Raw genomic sequence first — 19,365 nt, forward strand, 5'->3', positions numbered from 1 at the left:
TAAGTAGGAACAATATCTAATTTAATATAATGAATACATAGCTTATTTAATATCCGATTGTCTATTAATAAATCGTTGGTTAAAATGGAATTAAATTTAATGTTTTTAGGTAAATTAGTCTTAAGTTCGAGTATTATATATAAGAAAATGATTAAAAAAGATTTTAATAAATTAATTATCAATAAATTAATAAACACTTCATATCTATAAATTATAAATTAAGAGTGAAAAAGTCACTTTTTTCTTTCTTTCTTGCATATACCCATAAGTACAGGGAATTGCTGGTCAAGTTTAGACTTTACTTGCAAGTATTAACAAAGTACGGATAATTTAGTCATCCTTATGTGCATTTACATGCAAGACTAGGCAAGGAAACATTAATACTTGAAACTATATATTTTTGTCCTCCGTGTTAATACAGTAACATCCAATTTTACGTTGGATATGCATATTGATTATTGAATAACAAATCAGTTAGTACGAAAATATTTCCTATAAACTTTCTTAAGAAATTCGTACTCTATCATATTTGACTTATCTGCATCAAGAAATTTTTCAAAGATGTCATGTAGACATTTGACTTGATAAAAATCATTTTTAGCCTGAAAAAAATTACAAGGGAAGTTTTCATAGTCAATATGCACTTGACAGTCTTAGATTTGATTGAAAATCCATAATAATAATCTAATAAGTTATTGTATGTATACTTTCAATCGACCGTGAATCATCTGTAATGTTGTTTCACGAATTTTATCACGTACAGAATCCTCACGTACATGTATATTATGTTTCTATATCTTAGTATCTAAGTTTGGATCTAATTTAATCTTACAAAATTTATTTGTAAAATAAAAATTATATTATTTCTTATTTATATATTTTATTTTTGTTATATTACTAGTCAAATGTTATTTATATATTTTATTTTTGTTATATTACTAGTCAAATGTGATTATATTCTGTATAGAGAATTATACGGATGGCAACAAGTAGCTAACAACAGTTCTTTCATGTTCATGATAAGTCTTTCTTTCATATTATATACATTTACGTACTGTACCCACAACTGAGGCAAGACCCGTCAATTATGCCAATGCCTTTTATCATGAAACGCATATAGCCATCAATTAACTAGCACATCAAAGAATGACATAGATCCTTTGCAACATATAACTAACAAACCATGGGAAATCCCATTACTTTATTTCGAGGTGAGAAGAAACAAGAAAGAAACACACAAGGTTTGAACTGAAATAAAAGAGAAATAAACAAGATTTTTAGGCTGTTTGAATTAAAAAAAATGATTAAAGAAATTGGATTCTCTTTCCAATTGTTTGGTGATTAAAAAAAAATGGATTCTCTTCATATATGCAACTATTTGAGACATACTTCTCAAGTGGCAGAAGCTATTAGCTATGAATCGATATTTTGTTAACACTTGATCTTGGCACAACATTATGTTTCTTTCTTTTCTCATATATCAAATTATCATCAACAAAGATACAATTCTCATAAGGGTGTTGTTATTGGTCCTATTAGAATTGTTCTTTTCCCCTACTAAGGGATTAATTATTTTTTTATTCTAAAATTATTTTTTCCCAATCATGATTAATCGTGATTCTATTGTAAATTTTTTTAGGCCCTAAATATAATAATGGAATTACAATTTCGTTGTTATTTTTTTTACACTCTCTTGAAACAATGGAATCAAAATTTAATTGTAATAAAAAATGAAATCACAATTTTATTTTATTCTTTATCTAGACACATAAAGAAATTACGATTTCATTGTGGTGTTTAAAATCCAAAATAAGGAGTAACGAAATCGAGATTCTATTGTAGATTTTGTTACTCTTTTTTTAAAAAAAAATAAAAAAAACTGGTGGAGGATAGAGAATGGAAGGGTTGCTGCTGTGGTGGAGGAAGGAGAAGAGGAGAGAGAAGGGGGAGGGTAGCACGAGGGGGAAGAAGGAAGAGTAGTTCCCCTCTCATAAGTATATCTCCTATCCATGCGAGAGTCTGCCCAATTTGAGATGATATAGAAATATTAGTGAGAGAAAGGAATTAGCCATGATTATTTCTTGTTGTTGTTAAAAGAAAAGAAAGCAAAACTACAATCACGGAAGGAAGTTAGCAATAGCATCACCAAATAGCTGCATCTTAAGGACAACAAAAGGACAAACCAATAGATGTTATTAAATGGAGAGTTAGAGCTTAACATTTCACATGAATCTCATTAATGTTTCACATGCAAAACAGTGACATCTTAATTCCTATAGACAAGAGTCTGATGTTCTCAATTATTAGCCTGGTTAGTGGTTGGAAAGCTCTGAACTTCACATTTCTGGTGATAAAAGTGTGAGCGGCAAAGTGGGCATTTCGATAATTTTACCCAGTCATCAAAATTATTTGAGATGAGTACATTTTTTTTTAAATAAATAAAAAATTTCAATGTTTTTAGTAAATTCTATCTTAAGTATATATGCACAGGACTATCAAAATATATTTGAATCTATACTTTATAAATAATTTTACTTTACCATCAAAAGAAAATTAACTCTTTTAAATTCATTTCTAAAATATTATTTCTAAATGAAATTTAACTTTTTCAACATCGAATCATTTAAATTAATTTTACTAAGATATAAAATGAACAGAGCTGATACCGATTAGAGTATTAATATTATATATCTATAAATGTTATTTCGAATTTTATAAGTACTTAATTATGGAGGTAATTTTACAATGTTCCAATCACTATTGTAATTATATTATTATTAATTTTGTTGATCAATTCTTATAATTTTTCACTTGATGAATTATATATTTGTTGATAAAAAAAATTGAGTGTGGGATCATTATTGTATTATGTTTTTCCAAGTAACACTCACACAGCCTTTCTTACGCTGGCATTTAATTTTTTCCCCTTAAATAGAAGATGCTTAACAGTGTTATTAAATGATTATGTAAACAACTTTACCACATAAGGATGTAGATTATCAAGCATCAGCCAGGATCTGTTTATCTAAAATTTTAAAATGATCCATAACCACATTTAAAGTTAAAAATTATCCCTAACAATGACAAGCCTTTATTTGTAAATTTTTTGAACGATTGAAAAATATTTTTTAAATTAATAAACTTTTCTTTTCTAATTAGAATACTTTTCGTCCGTAAGGTAATAAATCTTTAAAACATTCATAATATGAACACTTCATATGGTAAGTGCTTCAACTACACAATTTCTGAGCACACTCAATTTTCTAAATTAATCATTAGAATTGGACACTAATAAAGTTATCAAACCCAACACATGCATGTTATATGATTCATTAATCATTCTATAGTCCATGAATTTTAACATTGGCGGTTAGTGTTGAAAAAGACAAAACAATCATATACCTCATTCCGCTACGATAATTAATTATACACGAAAACTCTAACATATCTTCTGATCAAATAATTGAATTCATTCAATCAACAAGCTGATTGAGGATTATCCATGAACTCTTACATACATGATACAACTTTGCTCGTGCACGAAATTTGCACGGAGATTAGATCAAGCACTTCCTTCTAATAACAGCATTATTTAATTCTAGGGGATTTGACAAATTGCTAGACAAAATTACTTTTCTGATTTTTTTTTCTTTTTCATTTTCATGGATAAATTTCTAACAAGTGTTACAAGTTCGTGCGTCATCAATAAGTTGTCTCGTTATCAGTAACCATACGTGGCAGCACTATGAATGGTATATTCTAGCAACGTGCCAATGGTGTATTTTCTGGAATTGGCACAGTTGCCAGAACACCCGTATAAGAGAAGCATGTTTACAAATCATAAGAGTCAGTGATCGAGAGCACTTCGAATTGTGAGTGGCGTATTTAGAACTGCGCCTCTGGATATAAGGTCGTGGTTTAAGAATAAAACAATAACAGTTATATCGTCGTGAAAATGGCGACGAACCTTCTTGTCAATCTTGTAAAGGTCTGAATATCGCATTTCACGCTTTCTTGCTGCTTCGTGTAGGGCAGCCTTGACAAGTCTCTTGGCACTACCCTGAATTCACACAACTTATAAGCACCAATGGATTCAAGATAGGCACGAGAATGGCATGAGCGCATGACAGTAGAAAGAAAAAACTAAACTAAACAAAACAAACAACCAGCTGAGAAAATAAAATCAACCCCTCAAAATTTCAACTATTGTGCAAAAATAAAATGCAAATCCATATCATGAAATTGTATTTCTAGAACTTCATGATTCTCGAGTACTCTGCATCCCTTGGAGGAATAGCAATAGAGGTTGCAAGAGTTTCGCAACTCATTGACAAAGTCAAAGCACCAGGCAAAACAGTAGAGAAGTTGACAGTGAAGATGTATAACTTGTTAAGCCTATGATACTGGTAATTACACATACTATTCTATTCACTGTAATACTGCAAAATAGTAGTAGTTGCGCTCATAATACAGGCAAAGATAGATGTAATCAATGTGTTAAATCAAGTTCAAAACAAATAAAAGCAAAGCATTCTTTAGTCATATTTAGATGACGGAAAGAAACCATGAACCAAGTGATGTCCAGTACACAACTAAGTACTATTAAGAAAATCAAAAGGTGGAAAAGAATCTTACCGCGCGTGGACTGCTGTGAACAATATCCACTGCTTGATCATTACTCAAGTGCTCCCATAAACCATCTGATGCAAATATAAGGAAGGAATCATTTGGTTGGAGAGTATGAGAAAGAATAGTTGGATTAGCAGACAAGAAAGGCATGTCCATTGGTTCGGGGAGTCTGAATTTTGCATTAATGGGTTCGCGGTTAAACTGCGCATGTTTCATATATACGTCACCTATAGATCTAGAAACCTGCACCAAATATCATGAAAGTGGTGATATGTATCAACATTAATTCGAGAGTGGAAAGTAAGACACTAACACTGAAAAATAAGATAATGGTTGCAGGAATTTCTTGGAAAAACATGAACCATTAATATCATAAATTGAATAAAAAAAGCAGCTGAAGATTGAATGGGAAAAGCATATTTACAGTTTGTGATTACTGCTTTCATTGTTCTCATATATAACCACGATAATAACGTGAATGGTTTTTCACAGAATTTATACCTGAAAACTAAGGTTTGTATACAGGAACCAAGAAATAGAATAAATTTTCTTGTTTCTAACAAAATAGATGAAGTTTCTTATTGTATCCTTTTTCACTTTTACTCCATAGTAAACGTTTACAAGTTGTTTTTGATTTTCACTTTCATGATATATGTGTAAATTAAAAATTAGGTGGGAAGTAAAAGTATAATTGATGAAAAATAATGTTACCTTGAACTTTGAAAACAACAAATAGGAACAAAAATCTAAAAATTCAACACACAAAAAGAAATAGAGGGATATAAACAAAATGAGTGATTGATCATTTTGGGTCATTTTTATAAACAAAACACCAATATGAGTCTATTTCAAAACAATTTACCACTATGGGCCTGTTTGACCGTTGATCGGTCAAAATTATATGTTTGACTAATAAGTTCAATAAAACATGACATGTGTCAAATAACATGCCAAGTGTCATGTTCTCCTTAAACCTATCAATCAAAATTTTGGACAGTCAACAGCCAAACAGACACATAACGGTAAATTGTTTTGAAAAAAAAAACCCATATTGGTATTTTGTTTATAAAAATGACCCAAAATGATCAATCACTCAAACAAAAATAACAGCAAGATGAGTAGAAGCAGAATTTTGTGAAATAAAAAAATATTAAGTTTTCTAAAGTACCAATTATTTTACATTAGTAAACAACCAGCTTAAAACACTCCTCTCCAATCCCAGCACCCACCTTTTTCATATCACAATTACCATAATCATAAGAATTTTTCTAATAAAAAGATTGACTTTTACATTTTTTTAATCTTTTTAAATCTTCAAATATATGATGTGGGATAACCAACCCCCTCATGCAAAATATAGGTGACAACGTTGTTGCAATCAAACTTCTAGCCTATTACTAATCTTTCTGTCGTTGTGTTTCTTGGTATGTTGCTGTATCATTTCCTGTGTACTTAATCGAAGCACAAAAACACTAGATTTACATTGATAGTAGACAACTCTGAAATATGAAAAATACAAGCAAATCTATTTATGTTGTATTTATGTAGGTGGTATAAGATTATCACTTCTAAACTCACGGAGATGCTCAATGATATATACCAATAATATACTGCAAAACAGAAGGCCAAGTGAACACTTTCGCTTGATATATGTGTTATGCATAGCATTAGATAGGCATCAGCATTCAACGCTTCTTTTGTTATTGCATTGTCCTATAGCCACTTGGATCTGAAGTAGGTTACTTCATGCCATTGGGGAATTTGGAATCCAGGGCTGGGAATAATCTCTCAACTTGGACCAACTCCATTCAAGTTTCAACTAGTTTTAAGGAATTTGGTATAACTACGGAAGATTAACTTTATGCTATTTGGCTAGCTATTAATTATGCTTGTTTTTGCATTTACTGTAATGATCATATCTTTAAAAATTCTTCTCAATCCTCACATCTCATGTGGAAGGATTCCTTTTCTGGCCTATTTTTCGTAAAGCCCATGAAACTGTTAGCATGCCAACGAATAGTCAGATATACAAAGGGTTTATTGAGTTTTATTGTCTTGATCTCCTTGATTGTCTTTTATATGTTTCTTGCTTGTTCCTTGCTTTATGAGGATATCTAGTTCGACTCTTTTCTTCATAACGTTTCTTTCTTCCCCAATCATCTTTTATAGCACAAAGGATATTTATACTTTCAGCAGAAAAAAAAAAGACAGTCTGAACTGAATGGGTTTGTTTAATAAATTAGAATGCACTGACAGTGAAAAACTTTATTTATACTAGATTAAATTGTGAAGTATAGTAAGATAGTTGACTTTTGTAATAATTACTTTAAAAGTCATTTCAAGAGTGATTTCTAATTGATTGATAGTGTAAAAAATTATAGTGACAATATATGAAAATTAAACTATTTACAATGACTTCAAACATTATCATCAAGCTTCACTAACTATACTTCCCAAGTCTGTTCTCTGCTTCCATTGCATGAAGCTGTATGCCACAATGATTAAACTTGGTTGAAGTAGAAGACGAATAGTTTTATAATATTTTTATGCAGCAATAACTAAGTTAATGTATTTTTCTTTTTGGTGAAGAACTTAAGTTAATGTATTCTAATTCTAAATGAAAACTTTCTTTTTATCAGGCAATTTGGAGGAATTTCTGGCAAACAATATTGTAGAAGATAAAGAGGATGGGAATAGCATGAGGAATGTCATGTGGCACACACAAATATATAATATATATAATAATAATATAACTTAAAGATAAATTACAAAATACGGTAAAATAACAATTATACCCTCCTGAGACTATGGCTTTACATATCTTGAGTCGGTTAACATATATGGTTTTCATAAACTATAGATCATCAAATGCAGCATGTATGGAAACAGATGTTTTTTTTATTCCTCTTCTTTTTAGAAGCATGAGGACAAAGGTTCAGTTGGTTCCAACACTATTGTCCTATCATCAAGACTCAATACTCGAGTTCCTTCCGCTCAGGACTTCAAGAAGAAAACACAATAGAGAATTCAAACAAACATTAATTGGCAAGTAAGGAGGGTTTTTGAGAGGACGCAAGCATATAAAATTACCTGAATAATTCCCTTTACTCTCCACACTCCATGTTTGAGGACAACAATCTGGGGGTCATTCGGGTGCAATTCCTTAAGCTCCTGCCTGATAGCCTCAAAATTCGCATTGTGCTCCGTAGACAACTGAATCGCGGCCATCCCACCGGTGTTGCCGACTCTCCTACCCAACACAGCACGGGAATCTCCAAGACTCGCCACAAAGAGCGTCTGCCGGCAAATAACCCCAACCAAACAACACGTCCCAGTAGTCGCAATCTGCGGCCGGGAGCTCCACAGCTCCGAAACAAGCGCCGTGAACCCCTCCTCAGTCCGCCGGAACGCCTGTTGAATGGCCTCAGATGTCACAACACTCTGTGACTCAGCCAATATCGCTGCGGAACAAACAACAACTACATGACAATGGCTCCTAAAGTACCTAAACACACAATATCCATTGACCATTCCACACACATACATGACAATATTAATTTTTTAAAAAAAGGAGAGGTCGATTGTGACATAGCTCCAACAGAATTACACAACACGCATTTTTCAACTGTGCAATGATTCCTGTGAAAACTGAAAAGCGCAACTACTTTTAGGTGGTGAAATTAAAGTCCAAAACCGAAATTCACGAAAAGCGAAGATACGAAAATCACTTGCAACTAAAAACAGTTCTGACTCACGATCGAGAATTGGAATTGCGCTATATATAAGGAAAGAGATTGAATCGCGAAGTAACTAACCTTGGAGATTGCGGAACAAGTTGTCGCAGACATAGCGGGAGCAATCGGGGCCGCCGTGGCCGTCGTAGACGCCGACGAAGGAGCCGAAGGCGCCGGACTCGATCTGGCTCTGGTCCTCGAGGACCTGGTTGGCCTGGACGACGGCCATGGAGAAATCGCCGGCGGCAAACTTTCCGATGTCGCGGAACCAGAGGAGGCCGTCCTTGCATTCTCTTCCGGCGGCGGCGGCGGCATTAGCGGCGTCGTCACCGTGCCCGAACGGCTTCCAACAGCGCGCGATAAGGCTCATCAATGCATGGAACATCCCACATCTCTCAGAAACCCTAACCCTAGGCTCCCCAGCACCGGAAAGCTTTTTTTTTCCGAATCTGAGGAAAGAATGGGATAAAGAAGGAGTGCGCAATTTAAGCAGGGGGCGCAGGTTAGCGCGAGGTGATGAAGGAAGGAAAGGGCGTGTGTGTTCGGTGGTGGAGGAACAGGAATGGGCTCTTGTTGGGAGAGGATGGTGTGGGGAAGCCCTTGTTGCGTGCTTTTCTTTTTATTATCATCACCTCTTTTTTTCCACTTAATATTCTTTTCATAGTTTTTTTTGGTATAGAATTATTATGTCTCTTCCCATGATTAATGCACATTAGAATTCAAACTCAAAATCTTATATTAAACTGAAATAATTATATATCAATTAATTCCTCTTTACTCACATGGAATTGCTTCAAACAAGGGAGAGAAAATTTAAGGTAAGGATTTGACTCATATATCATAAGGAAATGAGTTTGAATTTTGTTTTTTATGTTAAAACCTTGTCACCCATGCCAAGTCAACTTTTTTTTTTTGTCTTGAAACCATTTTATTCCATTAGTCATTTTTCTATTATTCCAGCACCCAATTACTATCTCAATTATATATTAAATCACCGCCATCTACCTTCTACGTCTCTTCTCCTTTTTATCAGTGCCACAAAACTTACAATTTTATAATTATTGGTGATGCAATTCTCGAATTAAAATTAATTGTTATTTTTCATCATGTCACTATCGTTTTCTATTCAAAGGTAGAGTGAATATCTTCTTTACTATTACCTTTTAACCGTGGAAGAACTATAACAATTCACGGCTGCTAATTAGCACTATCTTTTTTTTTTTTTTATGCGTGAAACTGTTATTAAATTCGTTTTCTAGCATAATACACTCTCTTTTTTTGGTGGGAAGCATAATATACTCTATCCATTCAAAAGCTTATCTTACTAATCAAATGCTATGTCAAAAACTTATTTTGTCATAACATTTTATCCTTTGCCTAAAAAAAACTATTTTATACTTAAGTAGTAATATACAAATTATTAATTGATGTATAATTTTAAAATATTAAATAGAAAGCTCAATACTAAAATCAAGAAAATTAAGAATTCTTTTTTTAAGGTTAAATGAAATTAATTTTGAAATCTTGTAAAAATTAATTTTCAAATATGGGCTGGACTGTTACCGGAATATATATTTAAATTGATGTTAACCATAAGTTTTACATTAATACGTGTCCTATACTAAATAAAATTAAATAACGACCCCTCCAATTTTGTCCTCAGTTCTGCAACAAGGTTCTTCAATTGGGTGTTAAAAAACTGAGCTAGCTCATTTGGGAAAGTTACACATTCATCTCCAGCTAATGGGTTAAAATCCCTCACATATGGTATGCACCCAATAGGCCCTACATTAGCCACAACAATTTTTCTGGCCCCTAGACTGAATAGCCGCCGCAAATAGTAAATTGCTCGTGATCAACAAAGAAAATAGAAACATTTTTTTTTAAAACAAAGCTTTCTAGGTTCTTAGAAAAATTAGAGTGAGTTGTAGTCTGAGTCTTGATATCAATGTGACCACAAATGTTTCCGGAGATACCAACACCCTTTCTGGAATTTGAGCCTAGTGCTATTGTAAAGAGGGCCTTCTTAAACAAATTGCGAGCCGCAGGAACACCAATTAATGAGATGATTTCTTGCCTAGTATTTGCATAGGTGTCAATCTGTGCATCGAAGTTGATTCGACCACCCTGTTATTAACATGAAGATTATGCTTATCATCACTATTTAACATATAAATGGCATACAAATCACTAGTTTAATTTTCATAAAAAGTCAACCAATTATAGATTAACTTAAATATGATTTTCAAAGTAATCATTACAAAGATAAGCAATCCATTCTAACAAAGGAGTGTGACACAGGACTAGAAGTAAGGAAAAGGCTGTTTTGTATGGTTCAAAATCGAAATTTGAAGTTTAATACTCCCAACTATTGTACATAGAACTTAACCAAGCATTAATTGAAGCATAAAACTTACAAAATTTTCGCCATGAGTTATTAAGAATTCCACCTGCACCAGAGGCATAATTGACACCCTTTAGAACCACTGATCCAGTAGTAGTGGGAACCAAGGCCCAGTTTCTGATCTGGTAGCACACATCACACAATTAAAGAGAAATAATAATCAATACATTAATTTGAACAAAGAAATAAAGAAATATAGAACCTAATGAAAATCAGTAACTCTCACTTATGACATCTGCAACTGTTTTTCCATTGCTGAACCGCCCAGTGGGCATTCCAAAATCAATTCCATAGGGGTCATGGTTTGCTTTGGCCAGTGAAACAGTGTAGTTGTTGTTCCCCACATCGAGCAGGGAATCCCCGAAAACAAAAGACGCTGGTATATCATTTGAGAGGCCAATCCTGAACAAGAGCAAGACCACAAAAACTCTTCTATTATACCCATAAAAAAGGATATTATTAGAGAAAATGCTTGTTTTGTTCTCTGCTCAAGGATGGGGCATACAATGAGTTTTATAATATGCCAATGATTAAGGTGAAATACCCAAATAATTGCCACTAACTGTTAGTCTTGTTAAAGCACATTGTGGACCCACCAAGGAATTTTTATAATATGGTGTGGAAAATGAGCTTAATTATTTAGTAGGCTAGAAAACAAGTTTTTCATTCTATGGCATCAAAATCGCTAGTGTCACACATTGTAAGCATAAAGGCATTGTCCGTGAGGGAAATGATTAGTCAATAAATTGATAAGGGGTGGCAGTGCAATTATAAAATGGTCCTGGTTATCCCAATTTATTCTAAAGAGTTGTCCTGTTTAAACAAGAGTTTACAGTAAGGAATATGGTGTTGCATATGGTACAAGCCACTTCTTAGTGAGGCAACAAAACTGGTCAATTATAATGGGATTCCTTACGCTATCCATGTGAATATTACTGAATGTCACTCCTGATACTGATCCACCTTGCCATGTCTTGATTCTAACCTCATTATCTGAGACTTCTATAACTGAGTCCCTCACGGTAATGTTTGAAACACAGGCTCAAGAGTTGTGAAGAAGGTTCATATGAAATGGTGGGTTTTTTTTTTTTTTTTTTAAATGTATCTCTTTCTTTATGTGATATTTGAATCTAAAATCAACCTAAATTGGAATAGAACTATTATTTTGGTTAAAAAAGATTAACCTTCGATATTAAAGATTATTCAAATGGTGTTGCATCGTCAATGTTTCAGTAGATTAAATACCTAATCTATTATTAAAATGGATTAAACATAAATAAGCTTATAATTTAAACAGAGCAATAAGGCCTTGCTATTCATATTTTCAGTTGAACAAAATGAGACCTATGGTTCTGTTTATGGTAATTGACTTTTGGATTAAACATTTAACAGTTTGGTTCCTGAGCCATGCTTTAGCTGCATCCGTTGATTGACTGTACTTAGATGTCTTGGATTCAAAAGATATGCTCGTGCTTGAATCCACCACCAAAGGTAATGCAAATAAACTAGGATTATAAAAATGCTTGCATTTCATCGTAAATCACGAGTTTCACTGTTACATTTTAAACTAGCCAGTGCATTAATCACTAGAGAGGCACACATTTGACAATTGACATTTCCTAGTTGCAGGGGTACCCTGCCCTAACAACAACATCAATCAATAAACATATTGCCTACTCTCAATACAAAATGTAGGATATCTATAATAGTATCTCCAAAGCATCCCTCAAACATTCATATTAGCAGAAGAATCAGATCAAATATTGAATGAGTTGGCCAACATTCATTGGAAAAATGTCATTATGATCACCATCTAAGAGGCGCTTAGCGATGATAACATTTGCAGCATCAGTAGGATGCCAAGGGTCCCAGAACACATACTTGGATCTGTCCCAGCAAATGCTCGAAGTAGGACCACAGGGAACCAAACCTCCAAAACGCCCAGCCATGGAACAACACGAGGAAGATGGGTTCTCAAAACCTACCACATTAAAAAAAAAGGGTCTAATTAGTTCAAAAACATCATGCAAAGGTGAAATTATTATATGATCGGGAATCACCATGATACTAATCAATTTTCACATGACACATAATCAAGCATTATTTGTTTTTTCTTGTAATTTGAAAATTTTGACTATATATTATGTAGAGATTGATTAAAATTAAACATGTTATGATCTTGAGACTATCTAAATATTTCTCCATCCAAAATTAAGGTAATAATAGATATGAATGGGGTGGTCACTCCTTGTGACTGTCCTATTTTTATGATTAATGAAATTTTAACAGATTAGTTGTCACGTCAGACACACACCATATGCTTCGTAATTGTTGAGTATATCTTCTAAAATGTTGTAGACATCTGCATAAACAAACATTGCACCCTTCAAATTTGAATTGAGCTCTGCGATGAGGCCCTTCAACTGGATATTAAATGACTGTGCTAACTGATTGGGGAAAGTGACACAGCCATCACCAGCAGCTGGATTCATATCCCTCTGAATTGGTATACACCCAATAGGCCCCACATTTGTCACGATAATTTTCCTGGCACCTAGATTGAATAGCCTCTGCAGACATTAATGTTCATAAGCATAACAATAATTAACACCAAACTTTATAAAAGAACAATGATATAATCATCAATATCCTACTAATCCTTCTAATATTTAGAGAAAAAAAAAGTTTAATTTCTATACATTATTAACGTAAAAAATTTTATATTATCAACCAATTAAAAATTATTATAACAGTAAACAAATTTATATATTTATATATATATATATATATATATATATATATATATAAATTTATGATCAAAGGACAATGTAAAAAATTATTCACATAGTCAATGTATGAGTTATTTACTCTAAAAAAAAAGTACTATTATCTGAATGAAATATTAAGAAGCTAGGTCTTCTGAGAAACATTACAATGAGCTGTTCTCTGAACCTTGAGACTAAGGTGGTCACAAAGAGTTCTGGAGATGCCAAATTCTTCTCGTAAATTAAGACTGCTGGTGCTAAATAGTTATTAATGAAATCGTTGGAACCCATTGCTACTGAAAATAAAGACCTTTTGAATAGATTGAGAGCCGCAGGAACACCAATGTTAGAGATGATGTCTTGCCTTGTATTAGCAAAATTATCTAATTGTGCATCGAAGTTGATTCGGTCACCCTACAAAATCACATGCACATTGTTACTATTTCATTCAACTAAGAGTTGGAACTTAAACAATAGATATTGAAGCAGAAAACTTACAAAGAGTTTTCCAGTGAGATTGAGGATTCCACTTGCACCAGAAGCATAGTTGACACCTTCCAAAACCCCTGGTCCAACTGTGGTGGGTGCTAAGTAAGGTGGTGTAAAACCAATACCCATTTCTTGACCTGATTGCACATGATAAAGCTATTAGACAAGTGACAGATAAGTGAACAACAACAACGACAACAACAAAGCTTTATCCCATTATTAGATAAGGTTGGCTACATGGATAACACCATGCAATAAGTAGGATATATAAGAAGAAGAAAAAAACAAGCAGTAAATCTTGCCTATAATGTCAACAATGGTTCTTCCATTTGTGAACCTCCCTGTTGGTCTTCCAAAGTCAATTCCAAAAGGAACATAATTGGCCTTTGAGAGGGAAGCAATGTAATTATTGTTCCCAACATCGACAAGAGAATCTCCGAAGACAAAATTTGCTGGTTGTAAATCCGAAGTTGTAATCCTAAACAACGATAGGACTATAAAAACTTGAAACAAAATCTTAACAGTGACTAGTCTATTCAACTTGATACCCATTAGAAAATATATAGAACAAATAATCAATACAATGAAAAATTTGAAGCTCTATTTTTTTGTCTATAACTAACTGCTATAAGGTGCACAAGACCATAAGAATATGATTGGTATTTGATAATGTTGATGGGGTCAGGATAATATATAGAGAAGTTCCTCGAGAGGAAAGAGAAATTTGTATCCTCTAGTGTTAGTAAGAAGCATGATAATGTCATGCAATAAGAAAGAAAAACATAAAATAATTATAATACGATGTACTGTATCGTTATTTGTGGAGTTTATTAATGTAAGTTGTCTTTTTTCCCTTTAACATGATATTATCTAATGTCATGTTTTTCATTTGAGTTTTGAAGGAAAAGAAAGGAGGGACACATTTTTTTATTTTATGATTAAGAGAATTATATAACCTTTACAAAAATAAAGAAAACAGTTAGTATATTAATAAGTTTGTACTAATATATTACTTTATTTCTTTCATTTAAAAAAGTTATCAAAAAAAAAATACTGTTTTATTAAAAGTAAAAAAAAAAAAAAAATCTCTCTCTCCGTTACTTTTAAAACTCAACTTCCCAACATACTGTTTAAAATCAAAGTATGGAGATAGTCAGCATTAATGGCTCTCATGTCCAGCAACCAATCATGAATGCAAATCTGTTACATCTATTTTATAAGATAATAAAAAAAAGTGCTTAAAAAAGATAATAAGAAAAATATTCTTTTTATTTTAAAACATATCTTTTCTTTTACAAAAAAATGCTAATACTTTTTCATGAGTTAAAAGATAAGCAACTTTAGAAAAAAGCTATAAAAAATAATTACAAATTTTAAAACTTTCTAAAATCTGTCTCAAAAACTGATAAAAATAAATACGTTTTATTAAATTAAGTTTTATTTTCAAAAAATACAAATATTCACTCTTAATCAAGACATTAATTAAGAAATTAAAAATGATTTTTTTAAAAGTAAAGGGGGGCATTTACACTAATGTAAAGACATTTTATAATGTCATTTTAGGAGTGAATAGGCAATTTAGTCCCTGAGATTGTACCTATTTTGCATATTAGTCCCTAACTTAATATTAAATTTAAAATAATCCCTATCTTTGCATAAGTGTTGCAAAATAGTCCTTCCGTTAAATTGTAAAGTAACGCCGTTAATGAGGTCAATTTTAGTGCCACGTGGACTATCCACGTGACACTAAAGGATGACGTGGCATGACACGTGGACATGTTTGATGCCACGTCATTTGATGATAACAAAATGAGTAAATAGACAATTTAGTCCCTGACTGTGTACCCTTGTTGCATATTAGTCCCTAACTTAATGAAAAATTCAAAATAGTCCCTATCTTTTACATAAGTATTGCAAAATAGTCCTTCCGTTAAATTTTAAAGTAATGTTGTTAGTAAGGTCAATTTTAGTGTCACGCCATTTGATGATGATAGAATGAGTGACTTCTTCAAATTTAATGGTTTTGAACCAATTGAGGCATATATACGAAAAAGAACTCACACACTTGCACAAATAAAAAGAACCAAAAATCCACAGCAACAACCTTATCTCTGTAGCTGTCAACACCAATGAGCGAGGTCTGCATAACCATTCTCTTTTCCTCTTTTTTTTTTTCTTCAATTACCATCAATGTATCATTCTGGGTTCTGATTTTTTGTGTGTTTTGAATAGGAAGAGAAAAAACCAGAGGAAAACAAAGTGGAGGAGAAAAAAGCAAATGAAGAAGAAAAGAAAGAAGAAGAGAAAAAACCAAAGGAATCAAAAGACGACAAGGAATCCAAGGAGGAATCTGCGCAGTCAGAAATCGTGCTAGGCACAACCTTTGCAATGCATGGACACTTTAAGCATGATTTCTAGCATCTTTTAAGTTAGGGACTATTTTGCAATACTTATGCAAAAGATAGGGACTATTTTGAATTTTTCATTAAGTTAGGGACTAATATGTAACAGAGGTACAAAGTCAGGGACTAAATTACCTATTTACTCATTTTGTTATCATCAAATGACGTGGCATCAGGCATGTCCACGTGTCATGTCACGTCATCCTTTAGTGCCACGTGGATAGTTCACGTGGCACTAAAATTGACCTCACTAACGGCGTTACTTTAAAATTTAACGGAAGGACTATTTTGCAACACTTATGCAAAGATATGGACTATTTTAAATTTAATATTAAGTTAGGGACTAATATGCAAAATGGGTACAATCTCAGGGACTAAATTACCTATTCACTCGTCATTTTAGAGAAATTATTGGATGGTACTTAAACATCAATTGTTCATGATATAAAGTCATTTTATAAAGTCTATATATAACAGGTATTCAATTTTCACAATTTATAAAAAAGAAATAATAATACTTAAGTATCATCTAAAGATTAACCGATAATCTATTTTTTTATATTTTATCATAAATTATTATGTATAATAAAGTTATTGTCTTATAAAGATTAACTAGGATGATGGTAGTCTAAAACAATCTAATAATTATCTAAAAAATCATTCATGATTAATAGTGTAAAAAAGTTTACATTAGTGTTATCAATATACTCTCATCATCATGTATGAAAAACTATACTTTCATGATAAGTTTTAATATACTCTCAGTATAGTTTTTGACAAAAAAAAAAACTTTTTATCTATTAATTTCTGAAATATAACCCAGAGACAATCATCGATGCAACTTGTTTTGTCCCCGAACCAGCTGTTTTCTAACTATGAGCTTCTTCAACTATGTGCCAAAGTTGTGTGCAACACAATGAAATCCGTGCATGGCATAGCTAGCAATCATTCATTTTAAAAATATTCTTCAACTATCAACAAAATGCAGGAGGTTAAGTGAAAGCCTACGGATTGTCACGTTTCCCCAATTAAATGTGCTCCTGCCTCTTGCAAAAAAAAAGTATGAATCCATGACACTTGACAGGAACTTTCCCCATTTCGTAATTTCATCACTGCTTTGAATTTAAGATAACCTGTCAACTTGCCACTCTTCTTTTCAGTTTCTTTACGGTGCACAGTGAACAGCATATGAAAGAATTACAAAGCTTTTCATCAAATTGAAGCTATCAGGTTTGAGGAATGATCGATTAGGATGCATTGCATCATATATGTACTTATCTTAGAATTTAGATTTGTTCTAACTCAATCCAAATATTCTATTGATATAGTCATATTAAAGTATAAAAAAAGGGATAAGTCTCATTTAAAAGTATTTAGGATTGAATTAGATTAAACTCAAATTACAAGATAATATTAAAGTTTATCTTAATAATTACTACCCTACCACACATAAATGTCCAGTTATCCAATTGTGTTTGACATGTTCAATTGTAGGTGTGAGAAAGATATGTTGGAGATCCATTATTGATCAGTGATATAATAAAATTAACGTATATAAACGTGAAACAACTGTTATACATCTGTCAATTTTGATGGATTGAGTTTGATCTAAATAATAAGAACTTATATTGGTGTTGAACATGCCCAACATGTACAGTAGCATCATATGCATGCATAAACGCGTAAACACTAGTGTTGCTGGCAATTGACTTCTATTTTTAACTATACAAAAAAAAAAAATGTTGGAGTAGGACTTCCAAACCAAGTTCCAAAGTCCGTGAAACTTTGTTATCTCACCCTCATTATTGTTTAGGCATAGTATGACAGTAAGATATGGGCGTTCAGTATTGTGGCTACAGAATAAATAATGGCGGGTAGGTTGTCAAATCTTTAATGCAGCAAAAATAGTGAGTTTATGTCCGAATTTTAATTAGCAATTAGCAAGGCACCACAGACAGGTGAATGTCTGCGTGAAGCAAATACTCTACAGTTTTGTAAGAATACAGATAACATCTCGTTCGCACCCTCCAATTTTTCACGTTCTTCATTCAATTTGTTCAGTTATGATTTGATGGAGCAAATAAGGATTAGATCAATAAACTTGGATACTTTATATGGATTATACAGTGCTGGTAATTGCCACCATTATACCTAAAAAAGTTGGGTTAAATTAGAAAAAAAAGTGTTATCTAAATTGTGGTAAACACGAAAAATAAAATAAAGTACTAAAAATAAAAAATAATTTTACAAGAATAAAATATAAAAAAATATTAAATTATAAGGACTAAAAAGATATTTAAGTTAATTATAAATTTAAGGATATATATTTTTTATTAATTGGGAGGAAAGACTCCATCAAATATAATTAGTCAAATTTTTCAATAAAAATATTTATTGATAAAATTGATAAATACTTCACACAAATAATTTTGAGTTATTTTAATTTAATTAAAAATTTTGAGCTTAAATCTTATGAATGTAGTTATATTAAATGTTGAAAAGAATTTTTTTACTATTAAGTGATTCTAATTAGCTCAAGTAAAATTATCTCATATATATATAATAAATTTACAATTTATATGTTTAATTCTTTACACAATTCAAATATATTTTAAGCTAATTTTAATTATAAAAAAATTAAAATTACATTTAAAATTCAAAATTATAATTGCAATTCTCTCTTTCCATTAAGACCTCAAGTTGTTGCACGATTAGATCAATGGTAATTAAATAAAACACTACATTTAGAGTTACTATTTGATATGTCACTATAAAATATTTATAAATTATTAAAATTATACTCTTTTTTTCAAACAAAAACAGACCTGCGCAAGAGCAAAGAGCAGGGAGATACAAATCTATTTTATTAATTTACAATAAAGCTAAAAAGAATTGAAACATAACGATAACTTTTTTGTTGAAGTTTAAATTAACCCTTCTTT

The 19,365-nt window shown here is 32.0% G+C and overlaps 2 protein-coding genes and 1 pseudogene across 2 annotated transcripts; all 3 read right to left on the reverse strand.

Annotated features, from left to right (window-relative positions):
* Positions 1 to 3,424: 3,424 nt before the first annotated feature.
* Positions 3,425 to 9,069, reverse strand: LOC114367841 (probable protein phosphatase 2C 42). The gene is made up of 4 exons (XM_028325054.1): positions 8,445 to 9,069; positions 7,720 to 8,090; positions 4,636 to 4,872; positions 3,425 to 4,060 (listed from the first exon to the last, which is right to left on the reverse strand). Exons 1-4 carry the CDS (start codon positions 8,746 to 8,748, stop codon positions 3,848 to 3,850), a joined length of 1,125 nt encoding a protein of 374 aa, XP_028180855.1. The 5' UTR covers positions 8,749 to 9,069; the 3' UTR covers positions 3,425 to 3,847.
* An 853-nt stretch (positions 9,070 to 9,922) lies between these two features.
* LOC114367739 lies at positions 9,923 to 11,352 on the reverse strand (annotated as a pseudogene).
* A 943-nt stretch (positions 11,353 to 12,295) lies between these two features.
* LOC114425786 (GDSL esterase/lipase At4g16230-like) lies at positions 12,296 to 14,588 on the reverse strand. Its single transcript, XM_028392745.1, has 5 exons — positions 14,324 to 14,588; positions 14,031 to 14,158; positions 13,701 to 13,946; positions 13,082 to 13,337; positions 12,296 to 12,748 (listed from the first exon to the last, which is right to left on the reverse strand). The coding sequence occupies exons 1-5, from the start codon at positions 14,571 to 14,573 to the stop codon at positions 12,519 to 12,521; spliced, it is 1,110 nt and encodes a 369-aa protein (XP_028248546.1). The 5' UTR covers positions 14,574 to 14,588; the 3' UTR covers positions 12,296 to 12,518.
* Between the last annotated feature and the right edge of the window lie 4,777 nt (positions 14,589 to 19,365).

This window comes from Glycine soja, chromosome 9 (genome assembly GCF_004193775.1).
Source record: "Glycine soja cultivar W05 chromosome 9, ASM419377v2, whole genome shotgun sequence".
Classification (NCBI taxonomy): domain Eukaryota; kingdom Viridiplantae; phylum Streptophyta; class Magnoliopsida; order Fabales; family Fabaceae; genus Glycine; species Glycine soja.